The sequence below is a fragment of the Malaya genurostris genome, chromosome 3 (genome assembly GCF_030247185.1).
Source record: "Malaya genurostris strain Urasoe2022 chromosome 3, Malgen_1.1, whole genome shotgun sequence".
Classification (NCBI taxonomy): domain Eukaryota; kingdom Metazoa; phylum Arthropoda; class Insecta; order Diptera; family Culicidae; genus Malaya; species Malaya genurostris.
The window spans coordinates 26332424-26353188 of record NC_080572.1 but is presented as its reverse complement, the minus strand read 5'-3'; the positions used below and the strand labels follow the sequence as shown (position 1 = coordinate 26353188).

Here is a 20765-nt window from a genome sequence, read left to right as displayed (position 1 = left end):
AAAAATTCAGCAAAAATGTTGAAACAACTTACTGTCACATACAGGTTCTATGTCGAATAATCCATAGGAAATTGGGCCAACACCCCATATCTCATTCAACGATTTTTAAGGGTTTAAAAACAGTTTTAAATCAATCAGAAAGCATAACAGCATTACTTTAATATTTCTAATTATTATCCTATTTTCATCGTAATTTGTCTCAGTAATGTCATCCTGAGACAATACATGTGTTTTGCTCATATTCGTGTGAAATATTAATTTCAACAGGACTCACAAAATTGAAAATGTTGTCGACTTTGACTTTATCCGCCGTTTGCAGGGAGTATTTAATTTCCTTCTTTGAAACCTGAAACTGATCTCAAACTGATCAATTCGCTGATGATCTCATGCTATTCCAAATAGTTCAAAGCAACGAGGATGCTGTTTTTCTTCAACACCAACATGATTTTTTTTTCAAAGTTGTGTAAGATAAATCGAATGGCTTTGAATTTTGACAAATGCTCAACTATACCGTTCACACACAAAAAAGTTCCTATAAGATACAACTACTGCCTTGACATCTATATTGCTCACTCATTCGTACAATGCTCGAGTAGCTTTACGATATGGAACCCATATTACTTTATCGGCGCCAACCGAACAGAATCAGTACAGCGCAGATTCGTTCAATTTGCTGTTCGACAGCTACCTTAAAATAACCCTTACGAACTGCCTAGCTACGAAAGCCGTGGATTATTGGTTGGACTCAACACTCTTGACATTCGACGTGATTTATCCTATGCTATGTTGATCGCCACCGTATTGAACAACGAAATAATATTGAACAACGAACTAAAGTGCACTCCTGAGTGATAAGACTTTAAAAGTTTTTGTCGGGCATGACATTGTTAATAATTGAATTCATGGATTCTGTCACAATCAGACCATGAAAATTCTTCTAAAAGTTTCATTCATTGAAAAAACGTGTTAACAAATATGACATCATTACGTTTGGTAAAACAGGGTCTATACCACTATTCCAAACGCGCAGATTAACAAGATCTAGTGAAACTAGCATCATTTATTTTGTACGAAAACTCGCTATAAAAATTTTGGCAATTATTGCGCTATAAAAATAATTGCTTACGTTCCGAATAGTAGCAATAAATTTGTAAATCTTGATGAAGTCACTATCTTGAATATTGCCAACGGGCTGGACCCAGAATGATCATTTACTCATCGAGAGAACCAATATCCGATAAGTAAGAACTGTGATGAATGCCTACTGAGCACATTCGATTCCTCCCCTCTCTTTATCTCTCTCTCTTACTCTTTCTTCCTCTTTCACTCAGGAAGCTGGTACACGGAGAACCCTTCGATCATAAAATTGCGATATCGCAGTTTTTGATTTTTGCGCTAGTTGATTTAACTAATTTCTTTTTGATTCAACCAAAATGGTTTTTGATTTGCATATATTCAAGTAGTTGAAAAATATGTTGTTTTGAATGCTGTCAAATGCCGGAGACAGTTGAAAGCAAAACAATAATCGCAATGCAAAATCAACAACTTTTTTAGTTGAAATCTGTTCGCGTCGCTTCAAAATGTCAATGAAAACAACATCGATGGTTAAAGCGTTTGGTGAAATTGTGTTCATTCGATTTGAGAATTTTATGATAACAAGTGTTTATCTAACAGCGGTGTTGTGATAAAGTTAACCTCGTTTGAGATGAAAAAGATTTGGTGAGAAATTAGAAAATGTTAATGAATGATCATCTCGTAATCTTTCAGGTATGCGCAAAAATTTTATGCTTCAAATTCGATCATTATTTACTTCCAGCAGACTTTTTTACTTCCAGCTGTTTGTTACCGATGATGATGTTCATGCATTAGCAATAAAACGCTTTTTGACATGAATTTAATTTATAAAAGTAACAGGAGCGAAGGGTTTCAAACGCACAGAACGCGTTGCGATTGAATGGCGCGTTTGAATTGCCGTCGCAAAATTCCAATTCCCAGCGGTTGATGCACCCAACCTCATATAAATTGACTAAAATTATCAGTGCATAACTTTAGTTCAACCCTTCAAACAGGCATCATTTTAGGTAAATTTAATAAATTCGCTAATTTACTCGCCCCTCCGGGCACTTTTGCTGATTAAAAACGATTTTCTACATCAATCATTTCCGATCGAATCAGAAGTATTTTTTTTAGAATGTAGATCTTTACTGATCTCAAAACAAACAATCAACTAAAACCGATTCATTTTTCAACTAACAGAATTTTGTTTCAATAACAACACCAGTTATTTCAACTAAAATATTTGTTGAAATTGAAAGGTATGTGTCCTCACTAATTGACAGCATTTTTTTCAAACAGTTAAATTAGTTGTTTCAACCATCGTTTCTGCTAATCGAAAAACAAAAATGACAGTTTAGTTAAAACAACAATCGATTAGTTGTACCAAATTTTAACCAATCGAATTCAGAAAATCAACTAATATTTTGGTTGAAATGGGATCGCGGGTGGTTCCGTGTACTTCATCTTTTCGAAAATGAACCGTATGTGGTGATGAAGGACTGTTTTCTATCATAGCGGAACGTTCAACGTTCGAAGAAGAATAACTTTCAATAATCTCAACCAACTCCGTATTTTCCTTCAAGGCGCTAAATTTTAGTTCACAAATAGAAGCCTATCATTGCAGGTGACCAATTGCTCCTAATTGCTTGTTGAAGTACTCAAGAGTTACGGCTTTCCTTTGGTGGAGCTTTGGTGCTTATACACCTTTGATAACATACCAGCAATAATGAATCACACAATCTTATTTGAAATGATCACAATAAGGAAGTATTTAATTACTTAATTTTGGAAATACCTAATTGGTGGTTGATTCTTATAAATTTAAAGCGTCCAATTGATAATCTACGGCTGATGAACAATTCGAGATTTCAATAATCGTCGATTTAGTAAACAAGTAGATGTAATGTATCAACAAAGATCGAATCTGACCATGACCAATCTACCTCGCTCTCTAGTCGTAGAATGGTTCAAAAGAAAATATTTGCTCATATCTTATCGCACTTTATTTGTTGTTTTCGTTTTCGTTCGTCCTTTACTTTCAATAATACCTCCCCGATAGTCAGTAACTATCCGACATTGATAAAATCAGCTAGTTTATGGACAAGCGGTGCAGTTCGTGCAGTTTCTAGACGCAATATTAGTAGGTAAATATCAAAAGAGATTTAAGAAGCGTGAGACCGGAATAATATTTCTTCAACATTTCCCCTTCGATTTTATGGTTAACATAGGAAACTGACATATGCCATAAAAACATATGTTTTAGTTGATGTATTTTAACTTTTTTTTAAGTATTAATGTTTTGTAGTTTACTAATTGCATATTCTGATTTTTGCATCAGTAATTGTATTCCTTCAGGCGCTAGGTAAAAAACTGGGACTATCTTGGAGATTTCATTTCAATTAATCAAAGAGTTTCGAATAGCTTTGTTGTGTTTGTGATAAAAATTTGATGTAATATGGGGAGAATTGTACATTGTACGGCACATGATATCACCAATGAACCGGATAATTAAAAACTTTAAGATGAGGATCTTAATTTCTATATCAATATTCAAGTACCGATTTTAACAGTTTTTTTTAGATTCAGCTTGCTCTACTTTAGATGTAATTTTGCACCCATCTTCATCATGGCAAACCATTTGTTCTGCCCGGATGAAGAAACCAATTTGACTCAGAACTGAGTTGTAAAAGAAAAAAAGGTAATCGATAGGGTAATCTAAAAACAAATATCATCAAAAAAATGAATATTTTCAGAATAAAAACATAACCAAACAATTAAATTGAAAAACCGCATCTCTTATTTGTGTAATATTTTTATTTTATATTAGACATTAAAACCAACACTTAACGTTATTGCGATAAATATCTTTTCAAGAATAGAGAAATTATAAACGTCACAGCACGAAAAATCTATGTAAATGTACGTGTCTATAGTTGCACATAAAAGGACTGCCGCCATCAATTTAAATTCACAAGCCAAAATATGTAAAAATATGTCTAATTTAACTGAATGTGACAACCTTGCTGACATAAAATTCAGATTCAAATGTTATTTGATGTGATATCGACTAATCACTCCAAGAAATACAGCAAATAGTTTTCAATTTTTTTTAGAGTGTATGCATGGTTATCGGAGTATGTTTAGGCTGATATCTATTTTTGAAATTAATCAGAGCTTAAAATCTCATAATGGATCTCCTGTCTATTTTTCAGACTATCTCAGCATTATATGAAAGATCTTGCAAAATGCCTTAATTTCATCCAAATTCGAATTCCTGTAACGGTATCAAATGGTAATGAGTGTCTACAATTTTTTAATGTCATATGAATTGACGATGTAAACGACGTAGGAAATCTTCAAAACGTTGTTTTTTTAAATGTTTAAATGTGTAGATTTTGTTAGTTGATGGCCAAACCAATCGAATTCGTTTATATCAAAACCCGGTTTCCGATTCCGGACGATTGTTATGTATGCGGTAATAAGATACGCGTCTCTAAACCGCTAGGATAGGAGTCGGGAATGTACTGCTTACAAGCCACATGCGACTTTTTGGTTATGAGGTTACAGTAAGGGAAAGCTCCATATGCTAATTTAACTTATTAGGTTTTAAAAGACAAGAAAATATTTGTAACTCTTTAGAAACATTGATATTTTGTAAATTGTAATTTTTACTTTTCTGAGTTGAGAGTTCCCAACTCCTGCGCTAGGGGAATAAAAACAGATTTTTATATTGAAAGTTATACGTATAAATTCTAATAAACAAATCACACCTCTACCGCTGAATATGATCAGCTATGCAGTTTGACCACTCATGTTTTCAATCGACATGTAATCACTCACTTTGTCAAAGATAACTTAGACTTTTTACACTCAAAACACTATTCATTGCATTGAAGTAACAAAATCTATTATTTTAATCAACGTGGCACCATATTTCTTAAATTTATCAAAATCCCATCAGCAAACATTGATTGAATTCATAGTAAACTAACTCATTCTATGCGAAGATAAATGAATTAGTTATTCAATAAAATTAATATTTGCATTCGAACTATCGTTTTAGTGATGTCTACTGACCAGTTCAAGCTTTTTGCCTTTCTCATATAGAAAGGTTCTGCAATCACTGTGAAAATCAACTTTTGAACCGAGGCTTTGAGGGCCGAGTGTCATATACCACTTGATTCAGATCTTCGAGTGTGTGTGTGTGTGTAGGAGTGTGTGTATGTGTTATGGGATAAAATGAGCAAAAAATATATATATATTACCTTTTCTCAGAGATGGCGTGACCGTTTTTTACAAACTTAAATTCGAGTTAATGGTACTTCTGAATTTCATTTGGATTTGACTTCCTGTTCCAAAACTACAGGGTGATTTTTTAAGAGCTTGAGAACTTTTTTAAACAATAAAACGCATAAAATTTGCAAAATCTCATCGGTTCTTTATTTTAAACGTTAGATTGGTACATGACATTTACTTTTTGAAGATAATTTCATTTAAATGTTGACCGCGGCTGCGTCTTAGGTGGTCCATTCGGAAAGTCCGCTTTTTTATCGACAAATTTTGTTCAGCGATGAGGCTCATTTCTGGTTGAATGGCTACGTAAATAAGCAAAATTGCCGCATTTGGAGTGAAGAGCAACCAGAAGCCGTTCAAGAACTGCCCATGCATCCCGAAAAATGCACTGTTTGGTGTGGTTTGTACGCTGGTGGAATCATTGGACCGTATTTTTTCAAAGATGCTGTTGGACGCAACGTTACAGTGAATGGCGATCGCTATCGTTCGATGCTAACAAACTTTTTGTTGCCAAAAATGGAAGAACTGAACTTGGTTGACATGTGGTTTCAACAAGATGGCGCTACATGCCACACAGCTCGCGATTCTATGGCCATTTTGAGGGAAAACTTCGGAGAACAATTCATCTCAAGAAATGGACCGGTAAGTTGGCCACCAAGATCATGCGATTTGACGCCTTTAGACTATTTTTTGTGGGGCTACGTCAAGTCTAAAGTCTACAGAAATAAGCCAGTAACTATTCCAGCTTTGGAAGACAACATTTCCGAAGAAATTCGGGCTATTCCGGCCGAAATGCTCGAAAAAGTTGCCCAAAATTGGACTTTCCGAATGGACCACCTAAGACGCAGCCGCGGTCAACATTTAAATGAAATTATCTTCAAAAAGTAAATGTCATGTACCAATCTAACGTTTAAAATAAAGAACCGATGAGATTTTGCAAATTTTATGCGTTTTATTGTTTAAAAAAGTTCTCAAGCTCTTAAAAAATCACCCTGTATATAGTGATTAGTGTGAAAAATCCAATTTCAAATGACTTACCCACTTATCGCATAGATGTCGCAACCAATTTTTACAAACTTAGATTCAAATGAATGGTCTTATGGTCCCATACATACTTCTAAATCCGTCCGTTCTTCTAGTCCGAATCTAACTTCCGCTTCCGGAATTATAGGGTAAAGTGTGTTCAAAACTTTATAAGGGACGAAACAAAGAACGTATTTTGTTTCTAAATTGGAAACAGTGGTCATATTTTCCCAAACGGGACTTATTCACCTTTCTTAATGATGGTTTGACCGATTTTCACAAACTTAGGTTCAAACGAAAGGTCCTGTGGTCTCATGAGGAATTCTTGAATTTCATCCGGATCCGATTTCCGAGTATAGGTACAGTGTGTTAAAAATTTTATGCCATCACTTAAAGGGGCGAAACAAAAAGCGTATAAAAATCTAAACCAGCCTCAAAACTACTCCAATCGGCAGTCATTATAAGTAGACGGTCAAACAAACCGATTCCGGTAATTCTTTCGAGAATTAAAGAAAATTATTTTGAAGTCTACCACAGTATTACATATGATAATATAATTGATATGGGGTGGATTGAAAAAGGTTTCTTAGCTACGTTTTCGATTTACTCAATACTTTGGCAATACTGTCCACGAATTATTGTAATCACGCAGTAATTTTTGCTTTTTATGTTGCGCGAGCTCAATTGTCGAATGCAGCCAATCTGAAACTGGATGAATCTAACATAAAATTGGAACAAAATCATCCCCCATAGATGGTAGAGCTTGTCCTAGGTTTTAAGAATTGCAACAATGAATAAAATTAAATGCCATTGTGTAGGGTAACTCTACTCGAATACATCTTAGCTCCAGTAGTCATCTCATCTCATATAGAGTAAGATCTGCACTTGCTGTTCGATAGATTGACTTTAAGGGTAAGATGAAAATAGATACATTCGCTTCGTGTTTTCGCATAGCTACAACGGTAGTATGTGCAAACTTTGAAATCTTTTTAACGCCCACGTAAAAAAAACCTGTTTTAATCCACCTAGTGGTGTAATGATGCCTTTCTCATATCAATCATGCTATCATATATAATACTGTGGCATTCTTCAAAATAATTTTCTTCGATTCTTAAAAGAATAACAGAAATCGGTTTGTTTGACCGTCTACTGATAAAAACTATCAATTGGAATAGATTTGAGGTCGATTTAGAAATTTTTCCCCATTTTTAGTGATGGTATACAATTTTTAACACACTTTACCCTATATTTCCGGATCCGGAAGTGGGATCCGCATGAAATTCCTGAGTTCCCTAAGTTCCCTAAGTTTGTGAAAATCGGTCGCGCCATCTATGAGAAAAGTTAGAACACATATTTTCTTATTTTTTGCACATTTTACCCCATAACTCCTGAACCGGAAGTCGGATCCAAATAATATTCAGGATTTTTTTTAGGGGACCTCACGACCTTTCATTTGAATCTAAGTTTGTGAAAATCGACTCAGCCATCTCTGAGAAAAGTTAGTGCATTTATTTTCACAATTTTTGCACATTTTACCCCATAATTCCGGAACCGGAAGTCGGATCTAAATAATATTCAGGAATTTTGTATGGGACCACAAGACCATTCATTTGAATCTAAGTTTGTGAAAATCGGTTCAGCCATCTCTGAGAAAAGTTAGTGCAAAAAATCGTTACATACACACATACGCACATACACACACACATACACACACACAGACATTTTGCGTACTCGACGAACTGAGTCGAATGGTATATGACACTCGGCCCGGCTGATTGCATAACCTTTCTATATGAGAAAGGCAAAAACTAAAGTAAAGGTGTTGTATCCGATCTTTTACCAATTCGTTGATTAACTATTGGTACAATAGTTTCATTTCGTCGAATCAAATGAAATAAATATTTGTTAATTGGCTCCAAGCCATATACAACTACAAAACCGGATGACACTATGGCAAGAAACTAGTGCCATCTGTTTGTTGTTTTGCACATATTTTCTATTGTGATTGTAACCAAAAACACAGGCGATAATCATATCTATGTAACATATAAATTTACGTAATGTATTGTCGAGTAGAAAACGAAAAAAACTGATTTATTACGCTTAATATGCAATGAAAATCAATCGAGTTTCGGTAGGTCACGCTTTAGCTGTTTATCATGTATGGTCCTGTTTACTAGGTGCACACCAGGAATACCATCAAACTGTCATTTTTAAGTAGTTTTGCGATGATTCGCAAAACTGCTTCTTCTCGTTCACTCATTTCAATTTCTTTCACATGCAAAGATTTTCAATGATAACCTGCCAATTACATATAAATTGATGATGATATGATAATGATGATGACGATCAAAAAGATGATGATTGAACCGAACGCTTTTCTACAATACTCAACAAAACGATCAAACAAAACCCCTCCTAATCTTCTACGCAGTCCCGTTCCGCGGTCCGCCACGGTACAACCCGCGTCGCCGCTCCGGGCTCGGTTGGGGCTCGACACTATCACGCATTTATGGAGGGCCACCGTCCCCTTGTCCGTCCGAACATCCCTTCAGCTCGGCCAGCTCCAGCCTTTCCGAGGGATCGTCCAGCCATCGGAGCCACGAGGATGACATCAGCATTGTTACTGGTAATGTACACTGTAGTTAGCTTAAGCTAGTTCGATAAACAAGTTCGGCACGGCAGGTTGTTTGGTTATTCAACTACGGTCTCGCCCAACTGGTTTGTTGGCGTTTGATATTTCTTTTGAACAGTTTGTGCCGAAACGTGGTGGAAGTGACCGACTAGCCAACTGAAATGGATCATTCTAATTTATTCTTATTTTTAGGACACATGTTAGTGCATGAATTGTTGTATGTTCAATCTTAGTGTTACTGATTAACAAATCTGTGAATGTTTTTTTTAACAAGGTCATATCTTGCATAATTTTTTTTCAACCGTATGATCTCACGAAATCATTTCCATTTCATGATCTAATATATAAATAATTCATCCATAACAGCATATTGAAAACATTACCAAACAATCCAACCAAATTATTAATGAAGGAAAACAAGATGTAGCTTAAATCACTGAGAAACCAAACATATAATATATATATATATATATATATATATATATATATATATATATATATATATATATATATATATATATATATATATATATATATATATATATATATATATATATATATATATATATATATATATATATATATATACTAAAACAGACTTCCTGCGAAATTTCCCAACAATGTGCAGCGAGTTGAAAAGAATAACCGACCGAAGGACATTGTTCTAAATGGAATGAGGAACACCTATTTACGAGAACACTGGAACGTTTAAAAATTTCGACAGATTGTTTAATGATAGAGCAGCATCTCCAATTTGGGTGGAGCTTTGTACATATCTTCAGTATAGCAAACCATTACTTGGTTGTGACTCACCGATATGACTCAAGACTGAAAACGGCGAATGTATTTTTGCATGTATTTGCTTCAAAACAAAAGTAATTTTAAAACTTCTACAAAAATGGTGTCCAAGAAGAAGTTGAGAGAATCAGTAGGGCATTTTCAAAATATTCACTGAAAAAATCGTTTTTTGCAAAACCAACAATTATCGTCAATTTGATGAATTTCAAAAATGAAGGAATTACAACTAAAACAATTTCAAGGCATTTCCAAATCTTCAAATTCTTAATAAAAATAGTCTTTTACGAAACGATTCCACAGATCAAAAGCAATAAATTTGGTCATAGTGATCATTCTCCTAGACGTGGCTGTTCTTAAAATATTTCAACATGCAATTCAAAAAACTCTGTAAAATCCTTCGAAATGTTGTTACTCTTAAACTATTAATTGCACATAAATGCTGAAGTACTAGTAGAATTTGAAGAAATTATAGAAGATCTAAAAAAATTTACTATATAAAAAATATACTCTGAAAAAAGACGATTTTTTTAGAATCTTGCGTCAGTTACAGTTGAAACAATTTGAAGACATTTGAAAAACTTTGTTTCACTACCTAGTCATTTAAATGTTAGAATATGAATGGTCAACAAATTTGCTCATTGCAACTTCTCTCTTAGAAGCTGTTCTAGAGGTAATTGGACATGAAGTTTTAACAAGTTTCAAATAATTTTTATGCTTCATTTAGAATAACTGTTGTTTTATGGGCAGACTTTTTAGAATGATGAAATTTGTACGAAAACCCTATTACTACAAGTTGCATGTCTCAATATCTCGAGAACGGTTACTGCTATGAAAATACCACTGTTAGCATTTTTTTCTCAGACTAAATTTTTATACAATCAAGTAGTAGTCAATCAGTAGATTTCAAAAATCAATCTTGAATCGAATTGGTCTCTGCAATACAAATATTTTGATATATTGAAGTTGTATGTTTTGTCTTGTCTTGTGTACAACGCGTCGAGATCTGGTGTTATCCATAAAAAAATTTCAGTCGAATTTGCGATTTGATAAGTATTGTGTTTTTTATGGGTCAGAATTCGTAAAATCACTCAAAACAAAGACTATTTTATTTTTTGGTAAAATATTGATAATATGGTTTATTTTAGAAAAAAACATCGAAGCAAATATTTTGTCTGAAAGTTATTGTAAAATGATTTTGTATTGATACCATTCTTTAAAAAAAATATTTGACATATTCCAGATAATACAATAAAGTTAAACTTATTGTATACAAACGATGAAAAATATTCTTTTAATATTATTTTATTCCATTTTTTTTATACATCTTCGGAGACAAAGTCGCATGTCACTATTTTTGTCATCAGTTTCAAATTAATGGCTGGCCCGCAAATGTTTCAATGTATTTAAACGGATTATACGATGTTTTACTATACTATTTCTAAGCAGTTTTATTATGCTATTTTTTATGCGAGGCATATCCTTCGAATAAAAATAGACTTGAGTGTATGTATAAAATTAATGTAATAGCTTTCCTTTTTTTTTTCTTTCGCGTTGACGTTTTTTTGCGTTTTTTACATTTGATAGGGCAACCATGTACACCCAATGAAAATTTCTTGTGAATATTCAATGTCTCCAAAAATGCAGCCAAAGTTAAGTCTTCTTGAGAAAATTCACGCTAGAGCGTGCAAAAAAAACATAAAAAATGATGATAACCCAAGAAAAACAAGAAATACCTATTCAATTAGTTCTAAAAATATTCTTGATCGATTAGTTTTGCTCTCAATCGAATTTTGATCTTGCCTTAAATCAAAGACATCATATTAACAAGATATCCAGCTCTCACATTTCCCGAACAAATCATTGGCAACATCCTTTTTTGCGAGAATGGTGCCCTCAGGCGAGTTCGCATCGTATCTCGTACATAGAAGTAGGGGAGAGAAATGTCAAATTCGTGCGCGCCAAAACAGCAGCACTGCGCACCCATACAATTGACATGATATGTTGAATGTGATGCCGTGCCATGGAGTTGCTGAACTGAAGATTGGGATCGCTCCAAGCTGATAGGGTCTGCTTAAATGAAAAGAACTGACTCCTACCAACCAATTATATTACCTTCGAACTGTATTGATTCACCGACTAAATTCACGACCCTCACAATTAAACTCACATTACGACATGCTGTTTGAACAAAGTGGGCATTGTTATCCTCACCAAGCACATTACAAAAAGGCGACTCTTCTTATCAATCGAAAACAAGTTCTCAAAGCTATCATTTCCCGTTTTATTTTCATTGCTTCCGGCAACGAGCAGACAAAAGCCTTGGAGATACCAGCGACATCATCAGCGATTCGTCTGGTGTCGGTACTAATTCGGACAGTGCAGCCTGTTCGATCGGTCATCCCAGTACGACTGTGGTTTGCATGGAAGGTTACGATGCTGGGCTTTCCGGTCATATTCACATTCAGCCAGGAGACGTCATTGAGGTTGTCGGTTCGACTGACTGTGGTCTGCTGGAAGGGTTCGTACGAGGAACCAACAAAACTGGCTTTTTCCCTGCGCATTGCGTCCAGGAGGTTCAATTCCGACAGAAGAGCATTATCAATGTTTCCACTTCGACTCCGCACCACCTTTACGTGATCAATACGAGCAGTAATGAGATTCTGGAGCAACAACAGCAACAACAGCAACAGCAGCAACAACTACAGCAGTATAATAGTCAAACTGCTCCTAGGATAAAAAAGGCGTAAGACTAATTTGACGTTATATCCAGAAAATGATCAATTGATTTGCTCAAGTTTTTCTAGTGTCATCGGCGAGGCTCGCAACGTGGTTCTGCACCGAGCAAAACGAGGTTTCGGATTCATCTTGCGTGGTGCTAAAGCGTCGTCTCCTCTCATGCAGCTTAAACCCTCTGCACGCTGTCCAGCGCTTCAATATCTCGATGATGTAGATCCGGGTGGCGTTGCTGACATGGCCGGGCTTAAGCCGGGCGATTTTCTGCTTGCCGTATGTTCTATCAAGCAATGCAATCAATTCGTCTCCTAACAAAATTTCTTTTCACGCAGATCAACAACGAAGACGTCACGTGTGCTTCACATGAGCACGTGGTGGATCTTATTCGCAACTCCGGTTCGTTGGTTTCGATGACGGTCATCACACTGCCACAAAACTTGGTCAATTCAATGATGGAAAGTGCGATTAGTGCCAGTGGTGATGGTAGTCAGCATTCAAGCTCCGGTATGAGTACCCCTGTTTCTTCCCGACAATGTTCCACGCTGCCACGTCGTATGAATGGTGGTCCGGCAAGTTTGGCGGGTTGCAAGCTTCCTGCGCCAATGCCACCACGAAGAGATCCAAAGACAACACTTAGCGTAGGACGAGCCCGCGCCAAATCGATGGTCGCCGGACTGGAGGGAGGAGGCGAAAAAGACGATGATGATCTTGCCAATCAAACTAAATCCACTTCAGCTGAATCGCTGCACCAGCAATCGCAATCGGCTATGAACACACCGACCCAAGGTGGTCCGGGAACTCCAGTACAACCCAGAACAGCGAGCATCAAGTCACGTCCTACTTCTAGTCGAATCACGGCAGCTGAGTTGGAAGAATTATTTCAGAGACAGCAGGGTGCCGATGCGAACCGTTGTTCATTGTTAATGACTAGTTCTCGTTTTCAGTCTGGCTTCGATAGTGGTGCAGCAACGCCTCCCACTTCTCCCCAAAAAGGACCAATCGTGTATGCCAGCGTGGCGGAGATGAAACGCAAAAAATCATCCAAGAACGGCACGATGAAGGGACGCCCTATCCCAATTCCGCAGGTCGGATCCGATTTGAAACGCACTTTTCACAGCACACCGGATCTCGCTTCCGCCGGAACTGTTTCTGCGGCCGGTAGTGCTGGAACACTAACACCCTCTGCCGGCTGGTTTAATACCATTGGACATAAGGGCCATCGATCGCAAGACGATGTCCACAGCTTACATATGTCACTGCAAAGACTGAATCTCCCCCCGCCAAACCACCCGCCACCACCACCCCCAATCGGACAAGTTGTTAAGGTGGAAATTTCGCGAGGATCCGAGTACGAGTGTCTCACAGCTCTGCAGAAACATATCCAGCAAAGAACCAAACAACAATCAAAGATTCAGGATTCGGAGATTATGTCGAGTTTTAAGCCGGCCTCCAATGCAAAACTGTACGCATCACCGCAGGACATCCGCAATGTCGGTTACCGCACAACAAATGTGACCTCAAACAATAGTGGGAACAGCAGCAGTGGAAATAGTAGTACAGGCACCGAGGTAGAAGATTTCTAGTTATTCTGAAAAAATCGAAATGTATATTGTACCATTATATTTTTACAGGTCCGCAAGGTATCCTCGATCCGTTCGAATTCCAGCAATGTGACTACTTCATCGACCAATGCAATCAACGTTACTACGGTAACTATTGGCGATGGCAATAATCCATACGCCCAACCTGGTCGACCAGCAGTAATGCAGCAGACGGCACAACCTCAAACCCAGCAGCAACAGCAACATCAGCAGCAGTACAAATCCCCACCTCACAGCGCACCTCCTTTGCCCGAACCTGATTATAGCCTGAGTGAATCTGACACCGAAGAAGATAACTCGGTTCGGTTAGTGCGAAATAAGATAAACGGTAACACTGTGTTGGAACATAATGGCGGATCTGGCAAAGTCATAGGTAATGGAATGGCGACCAATAGTGTAAGCGCTGTTAATCCGGGTATGGCTGCTGAAACTAGTGGAAACAGTAATACAAGGTAAGTTGGATTGTGTAGTTGCTGATACTACAATTAATATTATCTGTGTGCTATTTTTCTTACAGTGGTAGCAGCTCTGGTTCTAGCTCTCTACCGCACTCGTTTTCGGTGGAAGAGATCCAAAAGATTCGCACCAAACTCAAATCATCCAAATCATACCCAAATGATTTTCTGCGTCAACAGAACCAGAACACTCAGAATCAACAAGCGAACAACGAAGACAATGGTGACAACAGTTCTTCAGGAGTTAGTAGTGATCAGGAGGTTACGGTTACTTGTAATGAGGTATCGTCTCCTAAACCTGCGGGGGCGGCTATAGATCCAAGAAAGGTCGGGTCAATACTAGAACAGAAGAAGATGGCCGTGATGATTACATCTACTGTACCACTAGTACGCAGTGACGAGGATGATGACGATCAGAGTCCCAGTCCTCCTGCAACCGGTTTTCAGCGTCACAACTCCCTAACTCGGAAGCAGGCAGCAACGATTGCTGCTAATCGGGCAAAGGCTAATCAGCAGAATATTCAGCACAGACATGCTGTAACTCTGGCCACACTTCCACCACCGATTGAAGCCGACTCGGATGAAGCTGATTCCGGTGCTCTACCGGTTGATGGAACCGAGAGCGATGGGTCGGTGATGGTACTTCCACCGCCCGCCGAGTTCAGTGATTCGATTAGTGGTGGACATTCTCAACAGCAACATCACCATCATCATCACCAGCATCAACATCAGCACTACCCGGCCGGATTGATCGGTGGTCACAATCCTAATTGCAAGCGGGTTCGAATAGTTGGTGCTGTCCCTAAGGTCAATCGATTGAATAGTCAGTAAGAAAACAAAGCATGTCCTCTAGATAGGCACGAAAAATACAGTTGCAACTGGTTCGTTCACATCAGCGCATTTTATAATATAGATAAAAATTCAACTGTTGAATAAATCTTTTCTGGCCTATATTCAAAGCTTCGAAACCCCGTACGGGAAACTAAACTTTATACGACCAAATAAAGTTGGCAACAAACATTAACTAGATAAATTACGCTCAAACAAGAATTTATGTTGTAGTTGTCAACACACTACTCGTTTAAACATCTTAATCGTGCAATATCACACCCGAAACGTCGATGAAAGCTCAAATCTTTTAAGTGAAGCGACTCTCCCCATAAGTAGCCAAAAATAATTCAATCAGTAGAAAATAATCATTTCCCTAGGTTTAGTATGTATTCCATTTTTAATATATTTTGAAAACATGAAAAACGTTCTTTCAAGCTATTCAGAGAAGCATCAAATGAACAATTTGAGAATTCGTTTTCGTATATGCAAACGTGCAACGCGGTATTCTTATTTTTAGTTTTCTTCTAGTTTGTCTGGAATTTTGTTTAACAAGTATGCTAGAGAAGCACCCGATAACTATAACACGTTAGTGGAATTTAATTCACAAAAAACGTCTCTGAATATAAACCACCTACATATTTAAAAAAAGACCTGTGCATATGAATCGTTTATAACTTTCTGTCTTTAATTAATTACATTAATTAACAAGTCAACAGAATAGTAACTGAGATATGATTCCACAAAGAGTATGGAATACAAGCCACTGAATGAAGGAGATAGAATTTTAATTAAATTTGCTAGTTATATTACGGTTGTATATTTTTTTCCGCTGCACTGACATGGCAAACTCGTTTGTAAGATTTTTATACTGCGTTGCATATATGCAAACAATGATCGAAAGACACATTTTGTTGCCCAAATGTATCATAACTACCACACCTATTAAGTGCATAATAAAAAGCACAACTCATCACGTACAACTTGGAGTAGGAATTAAAATGAAGCCGACTGTGACCACTGTGGAATCACTATTATTATCTCATCGTGTACACGAAAAGGTCACATGATACAAACTCTTGGCCATTGAACGTGGTTTGAAAGGAAAAATGCGAAATTTTACTCGTAAATTTAAATGATTCTTACATACATGTGTACTACAAACAAAACGAATTAAACGTAACTCTGTCCGGAAACAACTAATGCAGAATAAATTAAAGGAAAATTTTAAACGCTATCTGCCGCAAACAATAATATTTAGACGATTTAAAATCTAGCAGTTTGGAAAAACGAACCAATATACAACACATCCACATCCGTATATTCAAGAAACGACTTTATGTAATAGCCTTGAAACAGATAAATGAAACGAACGATTTAAATGAAACGAATATACTCAAAAAGTAGTAATCGTATCGCAATTACAATAGCGCATTTTGTCAGTACATAACCTTTCATTGAAAGCACTGAAGCCACCTAATCTAATCGATTTAGAAATACTACCACAAAATCACGCTATCACAAAACACATCATTGTAGTACTTGTCGTCCCCGTGTTCTTTGTATTGGTGATAGAGGCATTGCTAATAAAGCAAAAAAAACAAAAACAAGACACCTTGATCCCGATAAGTATCTTTAGTATGATCGATATGATATTAAAATAACTGCTATAATACTATAGAACCTATAATATAAACAGTAATCAAAATCAGATAGTTAAATTTTTGAGAGAAACTTTCCTTTATTCGCTACTTCCCTTCTTTCAATTTGCAAGTGTTGATGGACGATGGCAGGCGCGGCATATATATATATATAACTCGCTCGAATACGGGTTTAACTTGTCGACACATATCGCTTGTTTATTTTTTGTTTATTGTTAGCAACGTTTCAGTTAAGATCGCGGTGTAAAAAAGAATTCAACAATCAAAAACATTCGTTGCGTCGAGTTTCTTCTTGAGAAATTAGATTTTTTGCAAGCAAATGATGTACAGTCGTGTGTACCGTGTAAAATTGGGCAAAATTGTTTTGCTGTGAAATATAAATATCATGATTTTTAATATAATAACATCAAAAATTTGATTAAAAAATTCTTTTTTACTTTTTGTTCTCGGAATCGCAATAATCCTTTTTTTTCCACGAGATTCCCTACTTTCGTAACAAAATATCTTGATGTTTTCATCGTATTTCCATTATCTCGGATTTAGTTGCATCTTTTGCATGAAATTTTTGTTTCAAAGATAACCTGAAGTAAATATGGTTCATTATAAAAAGACAGTCGATATTTTAAAATTTGAGAAAGGCAACGTTACAATGTAAGTAAATGTAAGAATTACTTCTGCATAGTCGCTGAATATAGACACATTGTCATTATTGTCATCAGTCTCAGAGGATTGAGAATCTGTGATCACTATTGCATCAGATGAATTTTTCCTCACATCTGAATAGAGAAAATTACATAATTTCGCAGCTTTTCCAAAACTGTATGTCATCACTATTTTAATACTCACGTAAATCTTTTGCCCCAAGTTGACTCGCTTTCTGCCTACACGGTGCACATAAAGCATCGTTTACTTGCAAAAAATCGAATTTCTCAAAAGGGAAGAAAAAAACTCGACGTATCGAATGTTCTTGATATTTTCTAACATGAGTCCTAAAGTTAAAAGGATTTGTTTTACTTTAAATCATGAAAATTTTCAGACATTGGTAACATCATGTTTAGATTAACCTTGCTCTCACTGGATTTATACCACTTTGTAGTTTTAAGCAAGTCAGTTGAATAAAGAACCGATTACTGAGTAGATGTGCGCTTCTTTACTTTGGCACCAAATATAACAGGATTGCAGCAACAATTTTTGATTTTTCAATTTTTTTTTACACCGCGATCCTAACTGAAGCGTTGCCAACAACAAACTGTCAAAGTAAGGATTCGATTAGTGGCGCGATATGTGTCGATAAGTTAAGCCCGTATTCGAGCGAGTTGCGCTGCGGTACACTTCGCACGTCCAGGTCGTGATTGAAAAATTCACTGCTCTTAAAGTATTGATCTTTCCACTCTGATACTTCTCCAAGATTGTGTTAAACCTATTCTTCTTTTTTTTTTTTAAATTAGGACCAAGTTTAATTTTTTTTATTTAATGATTTTAAACTTAAAGGTTTTTTTATAGAATAGCTAATTTGAAAGGTAAGGATAAGACGCACATTTTATGTCTTGGACGGTTTATAGATTTTAGGTAATCCTTTGATTTTTGGTAATGAAGGGTTAGGTACTTTGAGGCGGCTGAGGTTGATATCGAAGTGAGGATTACATTCAAGGAGAGTATTATCTACTCTTTTAATAATTTCTGGAAGGGGGTCGGATCGCTGTTTCCTATAAGGTTGGTCATTAATTTTTTGGGTTATTAGATTGTCATAATCATCTTTTTCTATAATAACGGTTTGTCGACTTCTCTTGTCAGCCTTTACATAAAAACGGGTTTTCCCCGCAATTGTTTAACTAGCTCTCTTTCATTTGTAGTTTGTTTTGGGCAAACAAATTTTCGAATTTCTTATGAAGGAGAGTTCGTTTTCGTTCAGATTCACAATGCTCAGCGATTTTCACTTTGGTTAAAAAACTTTCAAAACTTTGGGGGTATTGTTTTGCAAGTTTTAAGTGAAGATTATAAAATTCCAAGGTTTTTACGTTTTGGAAGCTATATAACTTTTTTAATTTTTTTTTCAAATTTCCCTCTGTATTTTACACATGATATTATTATTAGAAAAAGATTTCCGAGGCTACCAAATCTAGTGAGTTGAATAGGATATCCGGAGCGCTCAATCCAAACAATCCTTGATAAAAAAGTGAGATCGTTGAAAAAACTATCACTCACAACTTTGACGCCCTCATCAGAAAATTTGAAAAGAATATCGGTGGACTTCAACTCAAACATGGCATATCCACTTAAAACAAAATTAAAACCCTTCGGCTTGGATTTAGTATTCAGTAGTACTAACAACCAGTTGAAAACTTTGCTAGGATCGACAAAAGATCCTACTGATAAATTGAAAAAATTTCATGTTCTCATTGTGATAAATTATACATTGGACAAACAAAGAGAACATTAGGTACCCGTTTCAAGGAACACATAGCAGAAATAGGGAAAGCATCTAAGGATTCGGAAAGGGGATTATCCCACCATTTCAAGTCAAAAGTAGCAGAGCATGCCTTTTACACGAGTTCACTACTAATGACATTAAAATCTTAAGACAAATTTCTAACCCATGGAAATTAGATACAGCAGAAAGTTTAGAAATTTTCAAACATAATTCCACTTCCTTACTAAACAGAGACCAAGGAAATATGTCTTCCTGGCTTTTCAAGTTACTACTTAACCTTTTTCTACCCTTAACAATTTCTACCTGTTGTTAAGAATCTATCTACATCCGTTTCATATGAAAGGAACAACATTGCAGTATTTCTTTCAATTTACTTAGAAACCTGATACACTGATGATGAATACAAGTTGTGTTTGAAATACGTATCTGTAATGTGACGTTTATTATACATGTTTTAAAAGTGTTGTGAGATACATACAGAATGTGTATTTCCAATACATACACACACACAGCTCAGTCATCGCCGATGAGGAAAAAAACGTCCCGGATAGTCCCGGACGGTCCCGTCCCGGTCGTCCCGGTGTAGTGCGAACAGGCTATTAAGCTAAAGCTGTAACATATATCTATATTAAATTCTTACTGTAATTGATTGTATCTGATGATGTTTGCAATACCGTCAAGCCAATCTACCACGGGAGGGGTAATGCTATATTATTGTCAATATAAAAAAAGAAACAAATGATATTGGAACAGAGACAGCTTTCGGTGGCATCATATCGAATATTTGAACATACATACATTTATGTAACAGCTCCAAGTTAGAGTTATATAGGTTCTTTTTATCATACCATTTTAATAAAAGTTCAAAATCTCATTTGATTTGCATTGAATCCTAAACTTGGATGGACAAACTACATTACCCTCCTTTAAAAATTACTCTTAATACTAGTTATACAAGGAGTGCGCATACCAAGTTTGAAAATAACCGGTTTAGATACTGCTCATAAGTGACGCTCTTATTTTTTGAACTGATTTTTTTTTAACAAAACAAATGTCGAGCCCCATAGCCTTCTCTTCAACTAAGATCAATAGCATCTTATGGCATTTTCGTTTTTAATTTGCACTACACCGGTGCAGTGCTACACCGAGGCATTAATATACGAACAAAAATTACGAAAACATAAACAGTAACCATTGACTACAATAAACGATTCCATTGCACAGAGCTACACCAAACTTTTGATTAGTGCT

General features: G+C 36.2%; 1 protein-coding gene across 6 annotated transcripts in view; it reads left to right on the top strand.

Moving 5' to 3' along the window:
* Positions 1–17130, top strand: part of LOC131435596 (SH3 and multiple ankyrin repeat domains protein 1) — a 300484-nt gene extending 283354 nt beyond the window's left edge. For 4 of the 6 annotated variants that reach the window (XM_058603647.1, XM_058603646.1, XM_058603645.1 and 1 more), the window contains 6 exons: positions 8807–9001; positions 12116–12548; positions 12601–12811; positions 12871–14106; positions 14170–14591; positions 14657–17130. In XM_058603647.1, coding sequence (XP_058459630.1) covers positions 8807–9001; positions 12116–12548; positions 12601–12811; positions 12871–14106; positions 14170–14591; positions 14657–15425 — 3266 coding nt within the window. In that variant the 3' untranslated portion in view covers positions 15426–17130. The remainder of the gene's footprint in view (positions 1–8806; positions 9002–12115; positions 12549–12600; positions 12812–12870; positions 14107–14169; positions 14592–14656) is intronic. The other 2 variants (XM_058603648.1, XM_058603650.1) reach the window with 2 other exon arrangements.
* The last annotated feature ends 3635 nt before the right edge of the window (positions 17131–20765 follow it).